This window comes from Pygocentrus nattereri, chromosome 9, assembly GCF_015220715.1.
Source record: "Pygocentrus nattereri isolate fPygNat1 chromosome 9, fPygNat1.pri, whole genome shotgun sequence".
NCBI lineage: Eukaryota > Metazoa > Chordata > Actinopteri > Characiformes > Serrasalmidae > Pygocentrus > Pygocentrus nattereri.
This window is the reverse complement of record NC_051219.1, coordinates 24716300-24739639: the sequence shown is the minus strand read 5'-3', so window position 1 is coordinate 24739639 and position 23340 is coordinate 24716300. Positions and strand designations below refer to the sequence as shown.

Genomic DNA, 23340 nt, shown 5'->3' with positions numbered 1-23340 from the left:
TCCAATCAAATTAATCAAGGAACGATTTAAGCATGCAAACTTCTATACAGAACAAAGGGTTATAAACAAAACTACTGTTTACCACAGAACCCTTGAAGAATCATCTTGTTTAAGTACACTCTGGTTCTTTAGTCAAGAAAATGGTTCTATATGGAACCATGAATACTAAAAAAAAAAACCCTGCATGATTAGAGTTATTTGCGTCATTAAATTGCTTTTCAGATTGTTGGAGAATATGCAGTGGATGGCTCTATAAAGAACCTTTCATTGTTATAATGTCAAGCCTGTAACAATAGCAGAATCCTTTTTGGTGCTATATAGAATCCTTTTGAAAAAAGGTTCTATATAGCTACATATATATAACACACACTATCAATCTGAAGAACAATTTCACCATGCAAGGAACCATTAGTCATGTAAAGGGTTCTGTTGAGTGTTCATGGATCTATATAGAATCATTCTCCTTATAAAAAACCTTTTAAGAACCATCTTTTTAAAGGTGTGTGAAGTTTTAAATTTATTCATAGGATCTGGCTTCTAATCCAAGTAAATCTGAGTGGATTCTGTTCTCTTTTTTTAAAGTTCAATGAAAAGTGCTGGATTTGCCGTCTTTTATAAAACCGGGTGGAAGATCCTGGAGTTTTCCTTCAATGTGTGTAGCGCAGTGTTTCCAGGCTCTGCTACTGGAGCCGCTCCTGCACTACATGGTTCTGTTTTTTCCCTGTTTGAGCTGGGAAAGTAGAGAGAACACCGAGCTCTGCTGGGCGCGAGGGCTCCAGGAGAGAAGCTGGGAAAGACTGATGTGTGTGGAGTGCATGTGTTATTTGAGGAAAGCCTTATAAAGCAGGTGAGAGTGGCTGGTTTCTCGTTCGTTCTCCAGGCAGAAGAGCAGGTCCCTGAGGTTGACTCGAGTGATGCGCTGCCGGGGAAACTGCCGCGATCCTCCGGAGCCCGCTGCCACCGAACCAGCAGAAACAGAGCTGACACCCTGCAGAGAGAGAAAGACAAGAGAGAGCAACAAGGTAAGACAGCATGTTAGATTGTGTGTAAAGCAGCAATAAATGTGTTGTGAGCTTAAAAATATGCTATTAAACATAAAGTAGCCAAAAAAAAAAAAAACCTAAAATCAGATTTCAAAATCATGAAAAATAAGCAGCATTCTCTACACTGAAAGTGTGGGGCGTGTCTGTTGAAGGACACACCCTCTTGCCAGAAAGGTGCAGTCTCTTCATGTTGGCCAGAATGTAACTGCTGCACCAACAAGAAAAACACAACAGGATGCTTACTTCAGCTTCATATTCATGACAATATGACAGCTACGCTATTTAAGGTGGAACAGAAAAATTTATATAGAAGGGTGATTTAAACTTCAAAATTGCCAGAATGTAACAACTGCACCATTTAAGGTGGAATGGAAAAAAAAAAAAAAAAAAAACCTCTATTTTGACTTTGTATTTTCCAGAATGTAACAACAAAATTATTTAAGCAGGAAAGTGAAAATGGATGCTGACTTCCAGAATGTAACAGATTATTAACTATTTAAGGGGAATTGGAAAAATCAGAATAGGAAATTGATTTAAGATGTATATTCATCAGAACGATACTGCTACCCCACTTAAGGTGGAATGGGAAATGAGAATGGATGCTGACTTGAGCTTCATATTTGACAGAATATAACAGCAGCACTATTTATGACGGAACATGAAAATTCAAATAGGAAACTAATTTAAGCTTCATATTCACCAGAATGTAACTGCTGTAACTAGGTGGGAAAATTTGAATGAGACACTGACTTCAATTTCATATTCATCAACAGCTACACTATTTAAGGTGAAACAGAAAAATTTGAATTGGAAGCTTCATTGCTCTTCATATTGGGTGGAATACAACTGCTGCACAAATTAAAGTGGAATAGAAAAATTCAAACAAGAAGTTGGTAAATAAGAAGCAAACATCAGCTTGTACTAATGTTAAATATCTGTTAGCATCAAAGACAAGAGTCCAATTTGGAACCAAAGGACAATAAGCTGTCTCAGAATCAACCTCGTTCCTCATAGTCTGCAACAGAATTATCATTTCTCTCTCTCATTTATGCAAGTTAGCAACAGGTATTGCTGACTAGCATAACCAAGCCAGGCACAGTAATGCACTGATGCTAATGCGCTCTCGCTTTTTACTGTTCATGATAGGGAGAGGTCATGCTAAATATGACTCTAGTCCATATCAAAATTTCAGTCCTGCCCAAAAAAAACCTGAGCACAAAAACGCTAATTAGTTTAACAGTCTAACTTCACAATTTCATACTGCACAGTTCAGGCTTTTCAGATGTGTTCAGCAATTATTTTCTAACATATAAAGTGTTTAAAAACAAATCTCTTGCCCTCCGTTTTGTGCTTTCACATGTAAGGGCAGGATGTCCTGATTTTTGTTGAGATTTTTGTTGGAGGGTAGGGTGATGTGCTAGGGCTACATAGCCCTCCAAAAAGAGGTTTCCAGAGGCCCAGTCCTAACAGTAACTAAAGCACAGCAGTGAGCTGCTGAACTTTACCATCCATTGCTATCACTGCAGACTGGCAGGGTGCCAGTGACCACTAGTAGTGTCTTATAAAATGATGTCCTTCATCTGAGGGTTGTCCCATTTCAGAGGGGAAGATTCCAAGCACTACCCCTTTTAAGAAAGAAATGGGACTGGGCCAAACAACAGTTTTCCTTATATAATTCACCCTTTTTTGACCAATAAATTTTTGCATTTTGAGTGAGATGCAAACACATTAAGCTAGACTTTCAACAGGGAACACTAAGCAGAATTACAGCAATAATTCAGTCAAGTTCAGGAAATACACCTGAACTGAAGCATCCGTATCACTAGGACCCCTCATTTACCCAATGCTTTTATTACTTTGCCAGGGACCTGCAGCTTTATTGCTAGAAACACATCTTTACTGTAATGGTGATTTCCATCAGTACAAAATGAGAATGGAATCTGAATTTTCCCAAAAATTACCCCAAATGTAGGCAAACAGCCAAGACACGTCTGACCGAGCACAGAACAGTGGACATATCATGTCTATATTAAAAGACAGCACTGAGTCATACAGTGTCACGGACCATATAATCAAACATCTATTAAAGATTACTGAACAACTCCAGTTTCACGTGTATAAGGAATGATTTTAGGGATGCTGTCAGCACCATGAGAAATGGTGGAGTCGTTGTAGGTCAGCATGTCGTCTTATATTGTGAAATACAGCCACATCATAAAAAATAAAAAAAATAACATCCCTGTTTTATTTAAAGAACAGGGATCTATCAAAGTCTGCTCTTCGCAAAACATGTTTATGGAACAAAAGAGATTTTCTGAGGACCTCAGAAAAAGAGTTGATCATCAGACTGGGAAAGGTTACAAAACCATCTCTAAAGAGTCAAAACCATCTCTAAAGAGTCTAAAGAGTCTCTAAAGAGTCCACAGTCAGACAAATTGTGTACAAATGGAGGAAACTCAAATCCTTTGTTTCGACCAACAAAGTGGTCAAAGTGGTCGACCAACAAAGATCACTCCAAGAGCCAGGCGTGTAATAGTCGGCGAGGTCACAAAGGACCCCAAGGTAACTTCTAAGCAACTGAAGGCCTCTCTCACACTGGCTAATGTTAATGAGTCCACCATCAGGAGAACACTGAACAACAATGCTGTGCATAGCAGGGTTGCAAGGAGAAAGCCACTATTCTCCAAAAAGAACATTGCTGCTCATTTGTAGTTTTCTAAAGATCACGTGGACAAGCTGGAAGGCTATTGGAAGAATGTTTTGTGGACGGATGAGACCAAAATAGAACTTTTTGGTTTAAATGAAAAGCGTTATGTTTGGAGAACGGAAAACACTGCATTCCTGCATAAGAACCTTATTCCATCTGTGAAACATGGTGGTGGTAGTATCACGGTTTGGGCCTGTTTTGCTGCATCTGGGCCAGGATGGCTTGCCATCACTGACGGAACAATAAATTCTGAATTATATCAGAATTTTAAAGGAAAATGTCAGGACATCGGTCCATGAACTGAATCTCAAGAGAAGATGGGTCATGCAGCAAGACAATGACCCTAAGCACACAAGTCGTTCTACCAAAGAATGGTTAAAGAAGAATAAAGTTAATGTTTTGGAATGGCCAAGTCAAAGTCCTGACCTTAAGCCCAACGAAATGTTGTGGAAGGACCTGAAGCGAGCAGTTAATGTGAGGAAACCCACCAACATGGGCTGGAGGTTAGGGAGCTGGCCCTGTGACCAGAAGGTTGCTGGTTCGATCCCCAGCACTGACAGTCCATGACTGAGGTGTCCTTGAGCAAGACACCTAACCCCCAATTGCTCCTCGGGTGCGTGGATAGGGCTGCCCACTGGTCTGGGCAAGTGTGCTCACTGCCCCCTAGTGTGTGTGTATTCACTAGTGTGTATGTGGTGTTTCACTTCACGGATGGGTCAAATGCGGAGGTGGAATTTCCCCGTTTGTGGGATTAAAAAAAGTATCGCTAAAATTCCTCCAAGCTGGCGTGCAGGACTGATCAACAGTTACCGGAAATGTTTAGTTGCAGTTATTGCTGCACGGGGGGGTCACACCAGATCACTAAAAGCAAAGGTTCACATATTTTTGCCACTCACAAATATGCAATATTGGATAATTTTCCTCAATATACAAATGACCAAGTATAATATTTGTGTGTCATTTGTTTAACTGGGTTCTCTTTATCTACTTTTATGACTTGTGTGAAAATCTGATGATGTTTTAGGTCATATTTATGCAGAAATATAGAAAATTCTAAAGGGTTCACAAACTTTCGGGAACCACTGTAGTTCATATCTACATAAGAACCACATATATAAAAAATTCCAATCTGGATTAGGGCCACATCACAGCACTGAGACAGCTCTATGTAAGACAATAAATGATCTTCTTGCCTCTGATCAAGGCTATGCATCCCTGTTAATGGTACTTGACCTCGGGACAGCTTTCAATACGATAGACCACAATAATATTCTAGAAAGGTTAGAAAACATGGTTGGAATCACAGGGACAGACCTATAGTGGTTTAAATCTTACTTAACAGAACGTTATCAGTTCGTAAAGGTAAACGATTTATCTTCCAATTATTCAAATGTAAGATTTGGAAATCTGCAAGGCTCTATTTTATTATTTACACTATACATGTTACCGTTAGGCAATTATAAGTAACCATGGCATTAACTTTCATTGTTACACAGACATATCAGCCATGACAAATAGAGATTAAAGAAAATAGAGGACTGTATAAATTACGTAAAAGGCTGCATGTTGTGTAACTTCCTCATACTAAACAGTAACAAAACAGAGGTTCTCCTTCTGGGTCCAAAAGTGGCAAGAAATAAATTATCACATTTAATTTTACATCTCGCTGACTTTCCAGTTACGCCTGGCTCAGCAGCAAAAAAATCTTGGTGTCATAATTGATTCAGATTTATCATTCGATCAACACAGACAGTATCACTAGGACAGCTTTTCTACATCTTCGCAACATTGCCAAGATAAGAAACGCCTTATCTCTGCATGGTACTAGTGTTTCTGTATATGCTTTTATTACTTTAAGGCTAGGCTACTGTAACACACTACTGTCAGGATGCACTAGCAGGAATTTAAGCAAACTTCAACCAGTTCAAAATGGTGCAGCCAGGGTCCTCAATAAAACTAGAAAATTTTATCATCACTTCACTGGTGGCCTGTTAAATTCCGTATTTATTACAAAATTCTTTTATTGACTTATAAAGCCCTACATGGGCTCGCTCCTGAGTACCTGCAAGACCTTATTTCCTATTACGAGCCACCATGATTACTCAGATCACAGAGTGCTGGCTTTTGAATAGTTCCCAGAATTCAGAAGGCTTCAGCTGGGGGAAGAGCTTTTTCTTATAAAGCCCCCAAACTCTGGAATGATCTTCCAGAAAATGCTCAGGACTTCAAATCTGTTCAATCTTCTAATCTAGGTTGAAAACTCACTTGTTCAGTTTAGCTTTTGGTAGCTAATGTTCCCCCTTAGATAAAAGCAGCAGATCCAGGGGTCCATAGACACAGGGAATTATAGCAAACAGAGATGCTGGTGCTGTCGTTCCGCTGTTCGTACGCGGTCACTCAGGTTTGTAGACGGTGGAGCGGAGGGATGCCGAACTGTTTGAGTGCTCTCGTGTCTATGTCCTTCTAGTTTTCTCCTTTTAGTTAAGCTGTCATAGTCAGATGTGTGTCATTAGCCACACTCTGGAAATGTTTACAATCTGTTTTACATACACTCAAACACAACAAAACTAATTCCATCTTGCTACCTTTTATCGAGTAAACGACCGCCCACCGGTCCGGCTGGACACTGTTGGACGACTGACTGTTCGAGCTCTCCTGCTAACCGCTTCAGACCAGCTGCCCAGCTACTGCCACTTGCCATGGACTAGCTGCCCACCTACACTGAAGTTTCTCATGGACTCCTAGCTATTACTAATACTAATACTAATACTACTGCTATTAATATTAGTAGTATAATAACTTTGCAAGTAGTTTGACCAGAGGAGGATGGGTCCCCCCTTGTGAGCCTTGGTTCCTCCCAAGGTTTCTTCCTCAGCTCTGAGGGGTTTTTTACATTCATGTCAAAACTTTGTCTTTTCTGGAATTCTGCGAAGCTGCTTTTCGACAACATTAGTTGTAAAAAGTGCTATACAAATAAATTTGATTTGATTAAACTTGCCACTATGCTACAATCTTAGCAAAAAGTGTTCTATAAAGTACCAAAAAGGGTCTTTGGCTTGTAACAATTGCATAACTCTTTTTGGTGCTATTTAGAATGCTTTATAAAAAGGTTCTATATAGAACTATCTACAGCACATTCTCCAGGGGAGGGGGATTATGTATTATGATACCAATTTACAACATATTTCTTTTTTGTTTTATTGTTGCTCTTCACTCATTTATTTATTTAAAAAAAAAAAAAAAAAAAAAAAAAAAATATATTGTATCCTTAAAAGTACCCTAGAGTTCTTTACTAAGGATAGTGGATCTATTTAGAACCATGAACACTCAAAGAACGATTTGCATGCTTAAAAAGGTCCTTTGCGCACTGAAATAGCTCTTCAGATTGATGGACAATGTGCAGTAGATGTTCTAGAGAACCTTACTGAAAAGGGTTCTATACAGCAACAAAAAGTGTCAAGTCACAATAATGTGTTACAATAGTGGAACCATTTTGGTGCCATTTACAACCTTTCAAGAAAAGGTTTTATAGAAAACCATATCAAACACATTATCAACGTGAAGAACCCTTTAATCATGCAATAGGTTTTTTGAGTGTTAATGGTTCTACACAGAACAATTTTCTTTACTAAAGAACCCTTGAAATGATCTAGCCGTTCACTCACAACAGCACATACTACACTACCTATGCAAAAAGAGGTTCTTTGGCTTGTAACAATAGTGGTACCCTGCTATACATAACCCTTTTCAGAAAGGGTTCTATACAGAACCGTCTACAACAATCTCTGTCGAGTTTTCTACTTTGCATTGAAATTCTGGGCAGTAAAAAAGGCCTAGTAAAAAAGTAGAAAGAATTCATTTTCAATCATTTAATTCTATTCAAAATTAAAACAACATGTAAAAAAATGCTGTTAACTGTTAATTATAAGATTTTTGGCCTCATCATCCAGCCCCTAGATGGCAATACCTCTGGTCCTGATCCGCCGGCTGAAGTGTCCATTTTCCGTTTCTTTCTGGGGCCGATAGCAGCCAGTGCTGTCAGGTTTGCATCCCTCTGCCTCATCTGAGCTAATTCCTGCTGTTGCATCTACAACAAACAAAAAACAGGACTCGCACTGAGCTCAGACCAGAGAAAAGGACATTATTTCCCACATAATTTTACATATCATTTCTGCTCGTACCTCTTTGGCTTTTTGTTTCAGCCGTAACTGCTCTGGGTCTTCTTGTCTCGATCGTGACTGTCAACAAAAGAAAGCATTTATAAACTATGATTTTGCTGAAATGCTCCATCTAAACTGATTTCATTTTGGACTCGCTCAGGAGCACCCTATAGTGTTTGAGAAACCTGGAATACATTACAGAGTGGAAATCCTCTTCTCTACAAGTTGTCTGTTGCTGCTAACCTGCTAAATGATTATAGTTTGAGATTTCTTGGTGGAACTTGCACTTGTGTGACTAGGTTCTCCATTGTGTTCGGCAATTTTCACACATACCACGTGCTGTATAGGACTGCACATCCCAAACCGTAACATATATTCTACAACAGTTTGGGATGAATATAGCGCTAGCATTTAATGACAGTAACTGTATATGCTTGCTAACCTTTGCAGCTTTCATCAGAATCTCTCTCTCTTGTTCTTCTTTTTTCTGCTTCTCCATCTGATCCAACTGGTCGAAGAATTTCAACTGAGCTCGAACATCACTGATCTGCTCGTGCCGCTCATCTTCCTGCAAGAAGGAAAAAAAAACAAAAAAAAAAACACTGAAATCCATCAAGATTTGAGTCATTTTGACTGTTGCCATACGTTTCCACTTTAAATGCAGATTGTAAGATTGCATTTAGCTTGGCTGCATCATGTTTCAAAGTCAGAGTCACTGTGTTTAGGTGATGAACTCTACAGACACACTCAATCGTGAAGCACCTTGTACGGGACGTTCTTCTGCTGAGCCACCTGAGTCACTTTTTCTAGAAGGTTCTGCAGCCTCTGTTGAGCAGCATGAGAAACAATGCTGATGACATCACTGCCCACCTCTGTGATGCCGTATTTTTTACCTGGAGTGGAAGAATCATCAGGTGAGTAGAGTAGGAAAGACAACACAGAGACACTTCTTGTTCCTTTTCTTCATCACATCCGTCATTATAAATGAAACAGTTACTGGTTTTAATGATGTACTGTGCGTTGACTGGTTAGTGTTACAGCCACTGAGTGCAGACTGGCTGGCATTACAGTTACTGAGTGCTGACTGGTTGGCGAGCCCAACAGCTCATTGGCTGAGTAAAGAATTTTGAGTTGAAAAGCACCCAAACATACAAAAGCTGTGTTGAAACATTTATGCCATTCTGTGTAGAGAAAATTAACACATTGTTTTGTAAAAATTATAATGATTAAAGATTTACAAACTACAATTATGCACAAAAGCTCTGCAAAGGAGCACCCTATAATGTCTGATAAACTCAGATAATAAACAGGCAAATAAACCTGCTGATCACCACTAAAAATAAATACAGATGTCTTCGTCACGAATGAAGCCTCACCTATTTCCAGTATCCTGCGCTGCAATGAGCCAGTATAGAGGAAAGGTTCGTCTTTACATGAGCGAGTCACCACCCCCACCAGCTCAGAGTTAGTCGCCAGAATGCGATCACTTTCTTCAGACAGGTTAACTCCAGCCATGGAGGCCACATCATTGATGTCGTCATCATCCCTATAAACAAACAAAATATGAAACAAACATAAAAAAAATAGAATCAGGCTTGTTTCCAGTTACTTATTCTCTGTACAGCAATGAGCTGCATTTCACCATGGGAAAGTTGCTTTCAGGGCATCTGTAGGCATCCTGAGGTTACAGGGAAAAGTGTTAGGGCTACATGGCTTTCCAATTGGATTGTTATCAGGGGAAAAAAAAAACCATAATACATTTCAATATATTATGGTCCTTTTCTTAATGTCTCGGTAGCTAGCTAGACAAATTTCCCATTCTACCTTAAAACCATTTAAGGTGGAACAAGAAAATCTGAACAACAAGCTTGCGAATAGCTAACTTTAGCTTCATATCACTGAAGAATTAGTGGTGGCTGACAATGACCCTTTGGAAGCATAGGATTCCCTAAATGTAACTAAAGCCCAGTAGCGTGGTTGTAGAACTTTACCCTCCTCTTTCTAGGGTTGAACATTACCCTCTGCCATCACTACAGACTGGTAGGGTGACCTACAGAGCACCACTAGAAGCCTGTTGATTAAGTGATGTTCTTTTTTATTTGAGGGTCTCATTTTCACCACTACCCTGTAACTGTGTTAAAAGGGGCAAGGTAACACTCAAAAACAAGCTGCAGGGATAAAAATAAGAAAAAGGATTAGACCCAAGTGTATATATAAAATCAGTTACAGCCATGTCAACATGAAGATGGCGGCATTTGGATGACTGAGGTTTTATTAGTAATTTTCTACACCAGCGATTCCTGCCAGGGGGCTTACAGTGGATGTTAAATGGGGCATGAGTGCAAAGATTTAAAACTTTCAGATATTTAAAAGACGCCAAAATGTCGCTTTAACAAAAACCAGCCTCGGGGTGTCTCAGTAAACCAGACATTAAAAATGATTAAGCAGAGCTCATGCTGGAGGCCCTCAAATCAATTAGGATATAATTGTCAAGAAAAGTCTCTGTAAAAACACTTATTCAATATGCAAGCATCTGAAGACATTAGTCTTCAAATTTAAACCCTGCAATTTTAAACCTGATTTAAGGTTTTTACTGTTATTTTGTGCCATTACCTTCAACTATTAGCAAAGGAAATGTGATAGGTGACTGACATGTTACAGTAGAGGGGAAAATAGTATTATATGTATGCATTGTATGATACAAATGGACAACACTTCATTTTTGTTGCCCCTTATTCACTTTGAAAAATACCCCTAAAATGAACACTCCTAATAAAAGATGGCTCTTTTCTAAGGACATTGGTTCTATATAGGACCATGAACAATCAAATAAAGATTTGCATTCTTAAAATGGTTCTTTGCATGGTGAAACTGTTCTTCAGATTGAGGGAGAATGTGTTATATATGGTTCTATTCGTGGTTCAAGAATATGGTTTAAGAACATGTGAAGAACCTTTATTTATTTTATTTGTTTGTTTGTTTGTTTTAACATGAATGTTCCAGTTATATCAGGTGTGTTCAGGTCTAAAACAAATTCCTGATTAAACACTGAAACACACACTTGTGTGAGTGTTTTATGTAGAATTAGAGTTCTCCATGCTGAAATGGTTCTTTGGATGGTGAAACCGTTTTTCAGACTGTATTATAGGGCTGCAGGCCAGTAACCACTGACTAAGGCTGAGGGTATGCATTTTCAATAATCTTCAAAATTGAATATTCTCAAATATTTTAATATTCTACAAGAGGTACAAGCTGTGTGTTTCGCTTTAATGTTTAAAACCAAAATGAAACATTAGTTATTGCTTATTATTATTGGTTTTATATTATTATGAATGAAATATAAAGTGGACATAAATGAAACATTTGTTATCATAGCAGGTAGCACAAAATGCTATTCTATGGGGGATTCTGTTCAATCTGGCAACCTATCCAGGTTGCTGAGTTTGAATGAATCGCTGACAAAAGAAGTCTTAAAAACTGAAAGCAGCTTTCTGGTCAGCTCAACTCTGAGGAAAAGTTGACCAAGCTTTTTAAGCCCATCAAAAAAAAAAAAAAAAAAAAAAAAAAACCCAACCACACACACACACACACACACACACACACCACCAGCCTATATACTCGAGCGCACACCTCTTCAGATGCACTGCTAATCTGTTCTATTGGCGAACGTCATTCTAATTGCATTTCCGTTTTTTGAATATATTTTATTTACCCAATTTATCGAACTGTGAAATATTCTTTGCAGCCATACTGTATTAAAATCACTTGTTGAGTAATACCAGGCGTTTCATTTTCTTCTATTGAATCACAAGATCCATCATTATCAAAATATTCAGTTAAATTATTCATCACAGTAAGTTCTCAAAACTGCCCAGCTCTACACTGAAGTGGCAGACTGTAGTGTAGCTGCACTAACCTGAAGGAGCCGCTTCCTGCATCTTTCAGTTTTGTCTTCTGGACTGCAGAGGGTAGAGACTGAGGCCCAGATACAGATAATAATTTATTCCCCACAGACACCGCAGTCTTCACCATAGAGCCTGAGAGCGAGACAGAAAACACAGTTTTAATTGTGCATCACTTTTTCCAAACAGTCACTGCGTTAAAGCAGCTTTAGTCATAAATGTGGCTCCCATGAAGCAAAAAAGCTGTCCGAGAGCAGCACAGAGAAGAAACAGTGAGAATAAAGACTCAAAGAGGAACTCCTCCAGCTCTGGACCAAACCAGCTGGGATATAAGCAGGGCAAGTTTGCAAGGAAAACTTTTCATTATTGCCATGTTATTCCAGGTCATGACCACAAGGTGACAATGTTCTATGCAGCACCGGAATTCAATTATGTGGCAACATGAACTCACCAGTTCAGTAACTAACATTTCCCAAAAAAAAAAAAAAAAAAAAAAAAAAAGGCCTAAAAGTTGATTTCACAGAACCCAGTTAAACAAATGACACGAAAATATTATACATTGTCATTTGTTTATTGAGGAAAGTGATCCAATATTACATATTTGTGAGTGGAAAAAGTATGTGAACCTTTGCTTTCAGTATCTGGTGTGACCCCCCCCCCCTCCCCCGTTGTCTTGCTGCATGACCCACCTTGTCTTGAGATTCAGTTCATGGACAGATGTCCTGACATTTTCCTTTAGAATTCTCTTATATAATTCAGAATTTACTGTTCCATCAATGATGGCAGGTCGTCCTGGCCAAGATGCAGCAAAACAGGCCCAAATCATGATACTACCACCACCATGTTTCACAGATGGGATAAGGTTCTTATGCAGAAATGCAGTGTTTTCTTTTCTCCAAACATAACGCTTTTCATTTAAAACAAAATGTTCTATTTTGCTCTCATCTGTCCACAAAACATTCTTCCAGTAGTCTTTTGGCTTGTCTACGTGATCTTTAGCAAACTGTACATGAGCAGCAATATTCTTTTTGGAGAGCACTGGCTTTCTCCTTGCAACCCTGCCATGCACAGCATTTGCCACGTTTACATGCAGCCTGATAATCCGTTAATAATCTGACTAATAGCTCAATCGGAATAGAATACGTCCATGTAAACACCTCAATCGAAATAGACTAATCTGATTGAGGCCATTCGAAATACAATTTCTATCCTATTGAACGAGGTGAGTAAACCTCTAAAGAATCCGTTAAATAGAAGAATATTATCCATGTAAACGCCTGAATCCGATTACACTCCAACCGGAAGGTGTAAGAACGTTCTGTGCATGCGCATCGTGTCATAGCGAAAGGTTTATACCGTTCAATGAGGCAGAGCAGAATCTGGTCTGCAGAGGAGACGAAGTTTATGCTCCGAGCTTTAAAAGACTGTGGTGGGCTGGACGTCCAGCTTGTGTCTCAGAGCACGTTGTCTTCCTTTATAAGTGCATGTGAAGGACGTTTTTCTGAGCCTGACATCAGTTTAAAGCCATTAAAAACACAAGCATGCCGACTGGACCTCACGTGATGTTCACTGTCATGGTAATGTTTCCTCTAAGCGCTGCTCCACGCATGCGCGTCATTCTGTATCAGATTACTTGTAGAGAGCATGTAAACGAAGATTTATCAGATTGTTGAGCAGAGCGAGCATAAACACCTTAGTCTGAATCTGTAATCCGATTATATTCAAACGGATTGGCAAAAATCTTTGCATGTAAACACAGCCAATGTTGTTCAGTGTTCTCCTGATGGTGGACTCATGAACATTAACATCAGCCAATGTAAGAGAGGCCTTCAGTTGCCTAGAAGTTACCCTGGGGGCCTTTGTGACCTTGCCAAATATCACACGCCTTGCTCTTGGAGTGATCTTTGTTGGTCGACCACAGCTGGGGAGGGAAACAATGGACTTGAATTTCCTCCATTTGTGCACAATCTGTCTGACTGTGGCTTGGTGGAGTCCAAACTCTTTAGAGATGGTTTTATAAATCCCAGCCTGATGATCAACAGCTCTTTTTCTGAGGCCCTCAGAAATCTCGTTTGTTCGGGCCATGATACACTTCCATAAACGTGTTGTGAAGAGCAGACTTTGATAGATCCCTGGTCTTTAAATAGAACAGGGTGCCCACTCGTACCTGATTGTCATCCAATTGACTGAAAACACCTGACTCTAATTTCACCTTCAAATTAACTGCTAATCCTACAGGTTCACATACTTTTGCCACTCACAAATATGTAATATTGGATCATTTTCCTCAATAAACAAATGACCAAGTATAATATTTTTGTGTCATTTGTTTAACTGGGTTCTCTTTATCTACTTTTAGGACTTGTGTGAAAATCTGATGTTTTAGGTCATATTTATGCAGAAATATATAAAATTCTAAAGGGTTCAGAAATTTTCAAGCACCACTGTAGGCGTCATGTTAATGCATCATGTTTATTACTTACCTATAGTGCTTTAGAAACAAATTATAGAAAATCACTACACTTGTAAAAAAGGGTTCTGTTCACCATGGAATAGTTCCATAGAATCATGGAATAGATTGATTAAGAAAGTGCCATAGATGGTTCATATAGAATCTTTTTGAAAAGAGCTGTATATAGCTCCCAAAAGGGTTCTGCTACTGTAACAATATGAAGCTTGTAAAAAATAGAATAACCCTTTCCAAAAAGGCTTTACATAGAACCATCTAGAGCACACTCAATCAATTTGAAGAATACCTTAAGCATGCAAGGCTACATAGAACCATTCTCTTTACTGAAGAACCATCTTTAAGTGTGTAGGAGATAAAGGTTTAGCAGAGTATATTTAAAGTTGCTGTTCATGTTTTTAACCACCAGGTGTCATTAAATGTGCAGAAAGCTTCATTTTAGCCATCACTACTATTCAGATATCTTCCAGTTACCATGTTTATACAAACATCAGAAAATGAACATCACAAAAATATTTTTCCATAACAATGCATTGTGAATTATTGTATATTAGTTACAGTTACTACTGAGTACAGAGCAATGAAGAACATCTCTGTGAGCAGAAAAGCATCAACATTGTGGAGCATACATAACAGGGATTATCTGGTATTTGAGATTGGCTTGATTAGTTTGATGAAAATGTGTCATTAATGTTGCTGAACTGTGTCTCGTTGTGCCCTTTACATTGCATTTGCCATGCACAAGTTCAGATTCTCACCAGAAAATGCTATTCTCACAGTTCTGTTTAAAATTGGAACCATGGTTTATACAACATATATCAATGTATATGTCTATGACTGGTTCTTAAACAGGCTACTGTATTAAATATTTAATCTGCACCTTCACACCCTTCTTGTCATCATCTCCTTCATATTTTTCCAAGACAACTTTATCTACACATACAGCACCAGATTTCCTGCAGTAAAGTATGCCATCACTGGACCAGTCTGGGTTTGGCGAATGCCAGGACAGCATTACCTGCCTGACTGCACTCTGCCAGCTGTAAAGTGTGGTGAATGAAGGATAATGCTATTGGGTAATCCAAGGGTTGGTCTAGACCCCTTAGTTCCAGTGAAAGGAAATCTGGCCCTGACAGAGCCCTGACCTCAACCCAATTGAGCACCTTTGGGATGAACTAGAACAGAGATTGTGAGCTAGGCCTCATGTCCAACATCTGACCTCATAAATGATCTTCTGGTCGAATGGGCAGAAATTCCCCAGACACACAAAAAATCTTGTAGAAAGCTTCCATGAAGAGTGGAAGCTGATATATCTGCAAAGGGGAACCAACTCCACATTAATACCTATGGATTTAGAATGGGTTTCCTAAAAGGTCCTGTAGGTGTAATCTGCAGGTGTCCCAATACATTTGTGCATATAGTGTATGAGAAAGCTACCAGTGTGATGTCAATCACGTAAACATAGACGTTTTTTTAGTTTAGTAATTGTAGTGTGCATGCGCGAACATGCATGCTGCCTGTTACAGTAGCTCCCATTCATGTTCTTTTGTTTTTGCTCGTAACTTTTCTTTACCTTTTTAATAGTTTATTTATTTTGACGAGGCAATTTAGGGAAGCTGTGCCCTCTCGAAACATGCGAGTAGAGTGTGTTTTGGTCTGTTTTTTCGCCATGAAAGTGCTAATTTGACTCACTCCCCATGTACGCCGCGGCAATGCAGCATGGCCGCTTTGTTTACACCCGGGACCAGCCGGTCGGCATGGCGACCAGGAAGGATGCTTTGGTCCCCGAAGAGCTTTGGAGACGGATGCACAGGGGATGCAGAGGGGGAATTAACCAGCGCACGGGGAAAGCGAGGGAGAGACGGTGGAGGCTTATGGAGAAGAAGGGATATAAGTCGCATCACGTGAGGTCGCTGGCTAATAAGATGGACGAGCTGACAGCATTAGCCAGGAGTCAGAGGGAGTACCGGGAGTGTAGTCTAATGTGCTATTCGGAGACATGGCTACACCAGGACATCCCGGATGACCATGTTTCCATCGATGGCTTCCAGACTGTTCGGGCCGACAGGGGCTGCACCGAGAGCGGTAAGCGCAAAGGAGGTGGGCTCGCTGTGCTAGTCAATAACCGCTTGTGTAACCCTGGTCACATTACCGTCAAGGAACGTACCTGTTGCCCGGATATTGAGCTGTTGGCCGTCGGATTCAGGCCATATTATTTACCACGCTAGTATTCACATGCCATCATCGTGACTCTCTACATTACCCCCTCTGCCAACCCGACGTCGGCAAGTGAGGTCATTTATTCAACTACAGCACGTCTCCAAACGCAACACCCGAGTGCCTTTATCGCCATATCAGGTGACTTTAACCATGTCGCTATGGCCAAGGCACTACTACACTTCACTCAGTATGTGGACTGTCCCAGAGAGGAAAGAACACTGGACCTGCTGTATGCTAATGTTAAGGACGCATACAGGTGCTCCCCCCTTCCCCCTCTGGGTAGGTCAGACCACAACTTGGTTCACCTCAGCTCCTGTTATGTGCCGCTGGTGAAGAGTCAGCCTGTGACCAAGCGGACAGTGAGTAGATGGTCTGGGGAGACTTACGAGGCACTGCAGGATTGCTTTGAGGCTTCTGATTGGTCTGCACTCTGTGAGCCGCACGGAGAGGACATCGACGGGCTCACAGAGTGTATTACAGACTACATTAACTTCTGTGTGGACTCCACTGTCCCAACCAGGACTGTTAAATGTTACCCAAACAACAAGCCGTGGGTAACAAAGGACATTAAGGCTCTCCTCAACAAGAAGAAGAGGGCCTTCACAGCGGGAGACAGGGTGGAGGTGAGAACGATCCAGAGGGAACTGAGGACAGCTATCAAGGAGGCGAAGGACAAATATAGGAGGAAGCTGGAGTGAAAACTCCAGCAGAACAACATGAGGGAGGTCTGGAATGGAATGAGGACTATCACCAGCTTCAGGTCTAGCAACAACAGAGGAGTAGAGGGCAGCGTGGACGGGGCCAACAAGCTAAATCTGTTCTTTAACAGATTTGACATGCCAGGCTCTGTTCCCCCCCAGCCTGACTCCTCTGCTGCCAGTCCTCAGCAGACCATACCACTCATCTCCCCTCTCCCTCCTGATAGCCTGCCCCCCTCTTATGACAGCCCATCTCACACCTCCATCCCTCCCCCTCCCACCACCTCTACATTGTGTCTCACTGCTGACCAGGTGAGAAGACAACTGAAGAGACTCCACACAAACAAGGCTGCAGGCCCTGATGGGGTTCCACCCAGGGTGCTTAAAGCCTGTGCCACCCAACTTTGTACTTCAACATGTCTTCAACTTGAGCCTGAGTCTCCAGAGGGTCCCCATGATGTGGAAGACATCCTGCATTGTTCCTGTCCCAAAGACGCCACGACCCAGTGACGCCAAGGACTACAGCCCAGTGGCACTGACGTCTCATGTCATGAAGACCATGGAGAGGCTCGTCTTGGATCAGCTCCATCCCATAGTCCAGCCTTTTCTAGATCCCCTCCAGTTTGCCTATCAGCCCCGCCTGGGAGTTGAAGACGCCATCATCTACCTGCTCAACAGAGTTTATGCTCACCTGGATAAGCCAGCCAGCTCTGTGAGGGTCATGTTTTTTGACTTCTCCAGCGCATTTAACACCGTCTGGCTCGCTCTTCTGGGTGATAAGCTCACAGTGATGCAGGTAGATGCCCCCCTTGTGTCCTGGATTGTTGACTACCTGACTGGCAGACCACAGTACGTACGCCTGCTGCACTGTGTGTCGGACAGAGTGGTCAGCAACACTGGAGTCCCACAAGGTACTGTCTTCTCTCACTTCCTCTTCACCCTCAACACCACGGACTTCAGCTACTGCACAGAGACTTGCCACCTTCAGAAGTTTTCTGATGACTCTGCAATAGTTGGATGTATCAGCAAGGATGAAGAGGATGAGTACAGAGTGACGGTGAAGGACTTTGACGCATGGTGCGAGCAGAACCACCTGCAGCTCAATGTGACAAAGACAAAGGAACTGGTGGTGGACCTGAGGAGGGACAAGGCATCGGTGACCCCTGTGTCCATCAGCGGGGTCAGTGTGGACACTGTGGAGGATTACAAATACCTGGGTGTGTATATTGACAATAAACTGGACTGGGCTAAGAACACTGACGCCCTCTACAGGAAGGGCCAAAGTCGTCTCTATTTTCTGAGGCGCCTGAGGTCCTTCAACATCTGCCGGACTATGCTCAGGATCTTCTATGAGTCTGTGGTGGCGAGTGCTATCCTCTATGCTGTTGCATGCTGGGGATTCAGCCTGAGGGTGGCAGACACCAACAGACTCAACAAATTGATCCGCAAGGCTGGTGATGTTGTGGGTGTGGAGCTGGACTCGCTGATGGCAGTGTCGGAGAGGAGGACGCTGTCTAAACTGCAGGCCATTATGGACAATGGCTCCCACCCACTCTACGACACGATGATGAGACACAAGAGCTCATTCAGTTCAAGACTCACTCTACCAAAATGCACCACAGAGCGCCACAGGAAGTCATTCTTACCTGTGGCCATCAAACTCTATAACTCCTCCCTCGGTGTGTGATTCACAGAACTCAATATGAAATTGTTCATATGTGCAATAATAACAATTGTGTGTGCAATAACTCAGAGGGACACCAACTTAATTTAAATAATTTAAATAATTGTAACTGCTTTATACCTGATGTTTCATATTACTATCACAATCACCGCCACCTTACTATATTCTTAAGTACTTAAATCTGGTGTACATACTGTAAATTCTCTATATTGTCTTAAATTATTAGTAAAGTGTTTATTTTTACATAAATGGCTGCAACTGTAACAACTGCAATTTCCCCCTGGGATCAATAAAGGAATCTGAATCTGAATTTTAAATCTCTTCTCTTTCTCTTTTTCCTTTAGTCCCTTACTACTTACATCCAGTTACATCTTTGTGACAAATTCAAATTTATACAAAGACAACTAGTAAAAGAATGAGGAAGAGTGTAGAGCGTTCCGCATATAGATGGTATTAACCTCAGATGCTCAATGCTGTATCCACACTCACCTGAGGGAAGCGTCTGTGTTTTGACTACAGTCTGAGGAGAGAGCACCCGCGCCTGACCTGGTCTCAGCGTGACCATAGGCGTCTGGGCCAGGTTCACCTGTGGCCCTCTCACCAGCGTCCCCAGCTGCTGTTGTGGTGGCTGGACAATCTAAAAAACACACAGATAAATACATATATATTCTGTTTTAATGTTTTAATTCATGCACACAAATTGGACTTGATAAAACCTGCAAGCCAAACACTTTTTTTAAAAGAGCAATGGCAACAAAATTACTGAAAAAATAGCTAATAGTGTGTTCTTTTGATGGTTTATGCTGTACAGAAGAGTAATCTCAGGATAGTGTTTAGGGTTAACTCACAGGATGTCAGCGTTAACAAGTGACCCTGCTTTAAAAAACAGCGAATCATCTGTAGTCCCTAAAATGTTTAAAAAACAGCCACATAGTAATGTCACATGAAAGTGTATCGTTTCAGGGTGCCAGGCACCAAAAACATGCCTTTCTTTCACAAAATAAGACAGGGTGGCTAATGTCAGCCTTACATCAAATGACTAAGTGACCTCACTTTCGCAGACAATGTTCAATCATTTAGTGTGAAGTGGTCAGGATGGTCATCTTTCAGTCTTTTTTACATGTTGACAGTGCAATAAAATCAACTGTGTTGAATATTATTGTAAGTTTTAAGTCTTGGCTCAAATAGTGATGTGCAAGAGGTGCATGAGAGAGCAAGAGTGCAAGCATATGCGCGTTGTGCAATATATATATAGACAGAGAACGCAAGTGAGAAAATGAGAAAATGCATAAATGAGAGCCTGAAATCTCTGTAAAAGGCAAATCTGCTCCACTTTAAAACAATACTTGTATTAACCTAACATGCAAACTGTCTGTTTTAATATTTGAAGTTCACTGAACGAAACATTAATGGAAGGAAATGAGCAGAGGACTTAAGAATGGCACAACTGAAGAAGCATCAATGCCCCCCCACCTTTTTGCTTTCTGTTAGTAGTTTATCCTTTTTGTTTTTTATAGTTTAGTTCATAACACCCAATCAACAAAGCTGAGATGCTCCATGTTTTGTTGATGAGTAAATCTTTATTTGTTAATCCTTAATTTAAGGTTAATTAAAAATTCTGGGTGATAATCTGTTCAATTCTACAGTGAACTGAGCTGAGCCCCAGATTTTTACAGGCCCAGTCAGCGTGTCTTTCCATCTTTACCAACACAGAGCAGAGAAGGACAAGAGTTTCTCTGCTTGTAAATTTCCACCAGGTGCATTATGGGGAAATAATCTCAATAATCTCAAAGACCTGCAGTCTTTGCAGAATCACGCGCTGTGACATTGTCTTTAGATGTGAGAGGGTGTCAAACTTCAGTCTTTTCAGAGTCTTCTAGTGTACTTTTAGCATAAATTTATGTTATGATGAGGGAAACATGACTTCACCCAGCAGGACATGTGCAGAACATTTAGTGAAGGAATACTTCACTGTACTTTTCAAATGGAGTTTGCTAAAGCTCTTGTACTCAAATCTGAAGCTGTCCCTGCATATATTCAGATAGCTTGTCAGCTTCTGGCACAGTGGGTCTGCTTGGAATGATGATCATGTCTAACTTAAATAACTTTTCACTAACATTCAATACTTTTTGCAGCTGGCAAGCTTTAGCTTATTTATACTCTGCTACTGGAAATATCACTACTGTTTAAGTACCACATTTTAACCAGCTTGCATCATTTGTCTGATAACAGGTTATCTGTTTGTCTCTTAGTCACCATAGAAATTTTGCAAACTGGCTCAAACATGTTTGGCTGAATGAGTGATTTATAAAAGGGTGAGCTCATTTCAGAAAGTTCACTTACTTCACTGTAACTGTTAGCCATTATGCTAGAACCCAGTAATACTAGCTAACCTAGCTAAATGTTACAGGTGTTTGGGTAGCATCTTTCCATAAAATCACTTGCCCATGATCACGTCACAGTGAGCCACAGCCATTATTTCAGAACCCCGAAGTATTGTGGAGAAGGGAGGCAATATTGCTCTTTAAGTTAGGCCGTTTCATCATAATGCAAAAAATAAACATACAGAACAAAAAATTTAGTTTCTAAATGAATTTTCAAAAAGAACAGCAAATGTCAAATGCAAGGCCCATTTAAAAAAACTTACTAAAAAAAAAAAAAAAAAATGTGATAATCATATCTGTAATTTCTTGTATGTCCAAAATCTTTACACTACATGACTTTTAAAGTCTTAATTTTATTATAAAAGACTGGGCATCTCACATAGATCAGTCAATCAGATTTGGTTTTTGGAGATTTGGGCAACTGAAATATTGGGTATCACACACATGAAATGATTAGGGATCACATACTATTCCCTCTTTTAAACCGTTGCTGAACCGAATGGAACTTGCATTACTAAGTGCCCCAAATAAACAAACATTGAGCTGCCTTTACTGTTTTCTCTACGGGTTGCACTGACACAGTAAAGAAGCAGCAGGTAAACATGTTTAAGTGAGGCTAATGAATTTAAAAATGTGATCAGTGTGGTATTTCTTAGTTTTAAATGTCCATAAATTTGATTGTGCTTGTGCCTTAAAATGAGCTCATTAAAAAGCTTTCACCATTTTTCTTTGTTTACTTGCTGTATTTTATTCTTTCGCACTCTAAGTTGTCATTGGCTATTCCTCGAATCCATCCAGATTGAGTCACTGACCAGTGTACATGACTAGATAACTCCAACCAGTCTGAAATGCAATGTGGTGGCCAAAAATGTGAGTCTCACCGCTCACACACCACTCGATTCTTGCTCCAACTGTCGACTCTGATTGACCAAAAACCTACAGACTAGAGCCAACTAGCACAAACTCGGCCAGACTAACAATCTGGGCTAAAATCGAGGCAAGAGTCATGTAATGTAACACTTCAAATATAAAAACTAGCTAATGCTATGGTTACATTACAGTACAGCAAAGCAATTTGTTTCTCTTTCAGTTCACTCAGCTGTGATACTAATAAATAGTAAGTTACTCAGAAGGAGTCTATGTGGGTTACCAGGTTGGGTTTGCTTGGTGCGTTTTGTGACAGGCTGATGACAGGCTGGTGGGGTGAGGTGGTGGTGGGGGTGGTAGCGGAGGTAATTGAAGCGGTGGAGCTGGTCTTGGCGATAGCTGCAGAGGGCGTTGTGGGCAGGGATGTGGGACGCACGGTCGAGGATCCCCCCAGCACGGCGGCGGTTAGGGCAGTGGAGGAAGTTGGTGCTGAAGGCTGCTGGAGCTGACTCTGCTGGATAAATGCTACTGAGTCTGGAGTCATCTGACGCAGAGCAGGAAGACTCCTCTGTGTGTGTATGTGAGTGAGAGAGAGAGAGAGAGAGAGAGAGAGAGAGAGAGAGAGAGAGAGAGAGAGAGAGAGAGAGAGAGAGAGAGATTGATTATCATTTTTTTAATGAATGGAACAATACAAATGATCTTGAGAAAAAGGCTGCTGGATTAACTTGCATTAAAAGTTAAGCTTTTTTTTTTTCTTCTTATTGTTTTGAAGGTGCCAGGTTTTGTTTCAACATGGATGACTTAATTTCAGCACTAATGACACTAGGACTGTCTTAAAGGCACAGTAACAAAAACAGTCACAGTGTTTAATTCTGAGGGATAAAGAGGGGCTGGGAAACAATCAAGCGGGATTGAATGATGACTGTTTTCAGTATATAAAAGTACAACTTCTGCAAGGGAAAAAAAATATATGAAGTTTTCCCCTTTTAAAATAGTCTACTACTACTACTACTACTACTACTACTACTACTACTACTACTACTACTACTACTACTACTACTACTACTACTACAACAAAGCATTGCATGTTTGCGTCAAACAGGCATTTGTGAGGAATTACTGATGTGCTGTGCAGAAATTGTTTTAATTTTTCCCTCCAATTTCTCTGTTTATCAGCACATACAGAACTCAAACTTGATAGCAGTTGT

The 23340-nt window shown here is 40.6% G+C and overlaps 1 protein-coding gene across 1 annotated transcript in view; it reads right to left on the bottom strand.

The window, feature by feature from the left end:
• Nucleotides 1-412: 412 nt before the first annotated feature.
• The window catches only part of LOC108442503 (transcription initiation factor TFIID subunit 4), a 38873-nt gene continuing 15945 nt past the window's right edge, over nt 413-23340 (bottom strand). The window contains exons 8-16 of the mRNA XM_017722575.2: nt 22416-22700; nt 19371-19518; nt 11827-11947; nt 9287-9456; nt 8673-8803; nt 8353-8478; nt 7932-7988; nt 7718-7837; nt 413-988 (exon numbers count right to left, since the gene is read on the bottom strand). Coding sequence (XP_017578064.1) covers nt 821-988; nt 7718-7837; nt 7932-7988; nt 8353-8478; nt 8673-8803; nt 9287-9456; nt 11827-11947; nt 19371-19518; nt 22416-22700 — 1326 coding nt within the window. The 3' untranslated portion in view covers nt 413-820. The remainder of the gene's footprint in view (nt 989-7717; nt 7838-7931; nt 7989-8352; nt 8479-8672; nt 8804-9286; nt 9457-11826; nt 11948-19370; nt 19519-22415; nt 22701-23340) is intronic.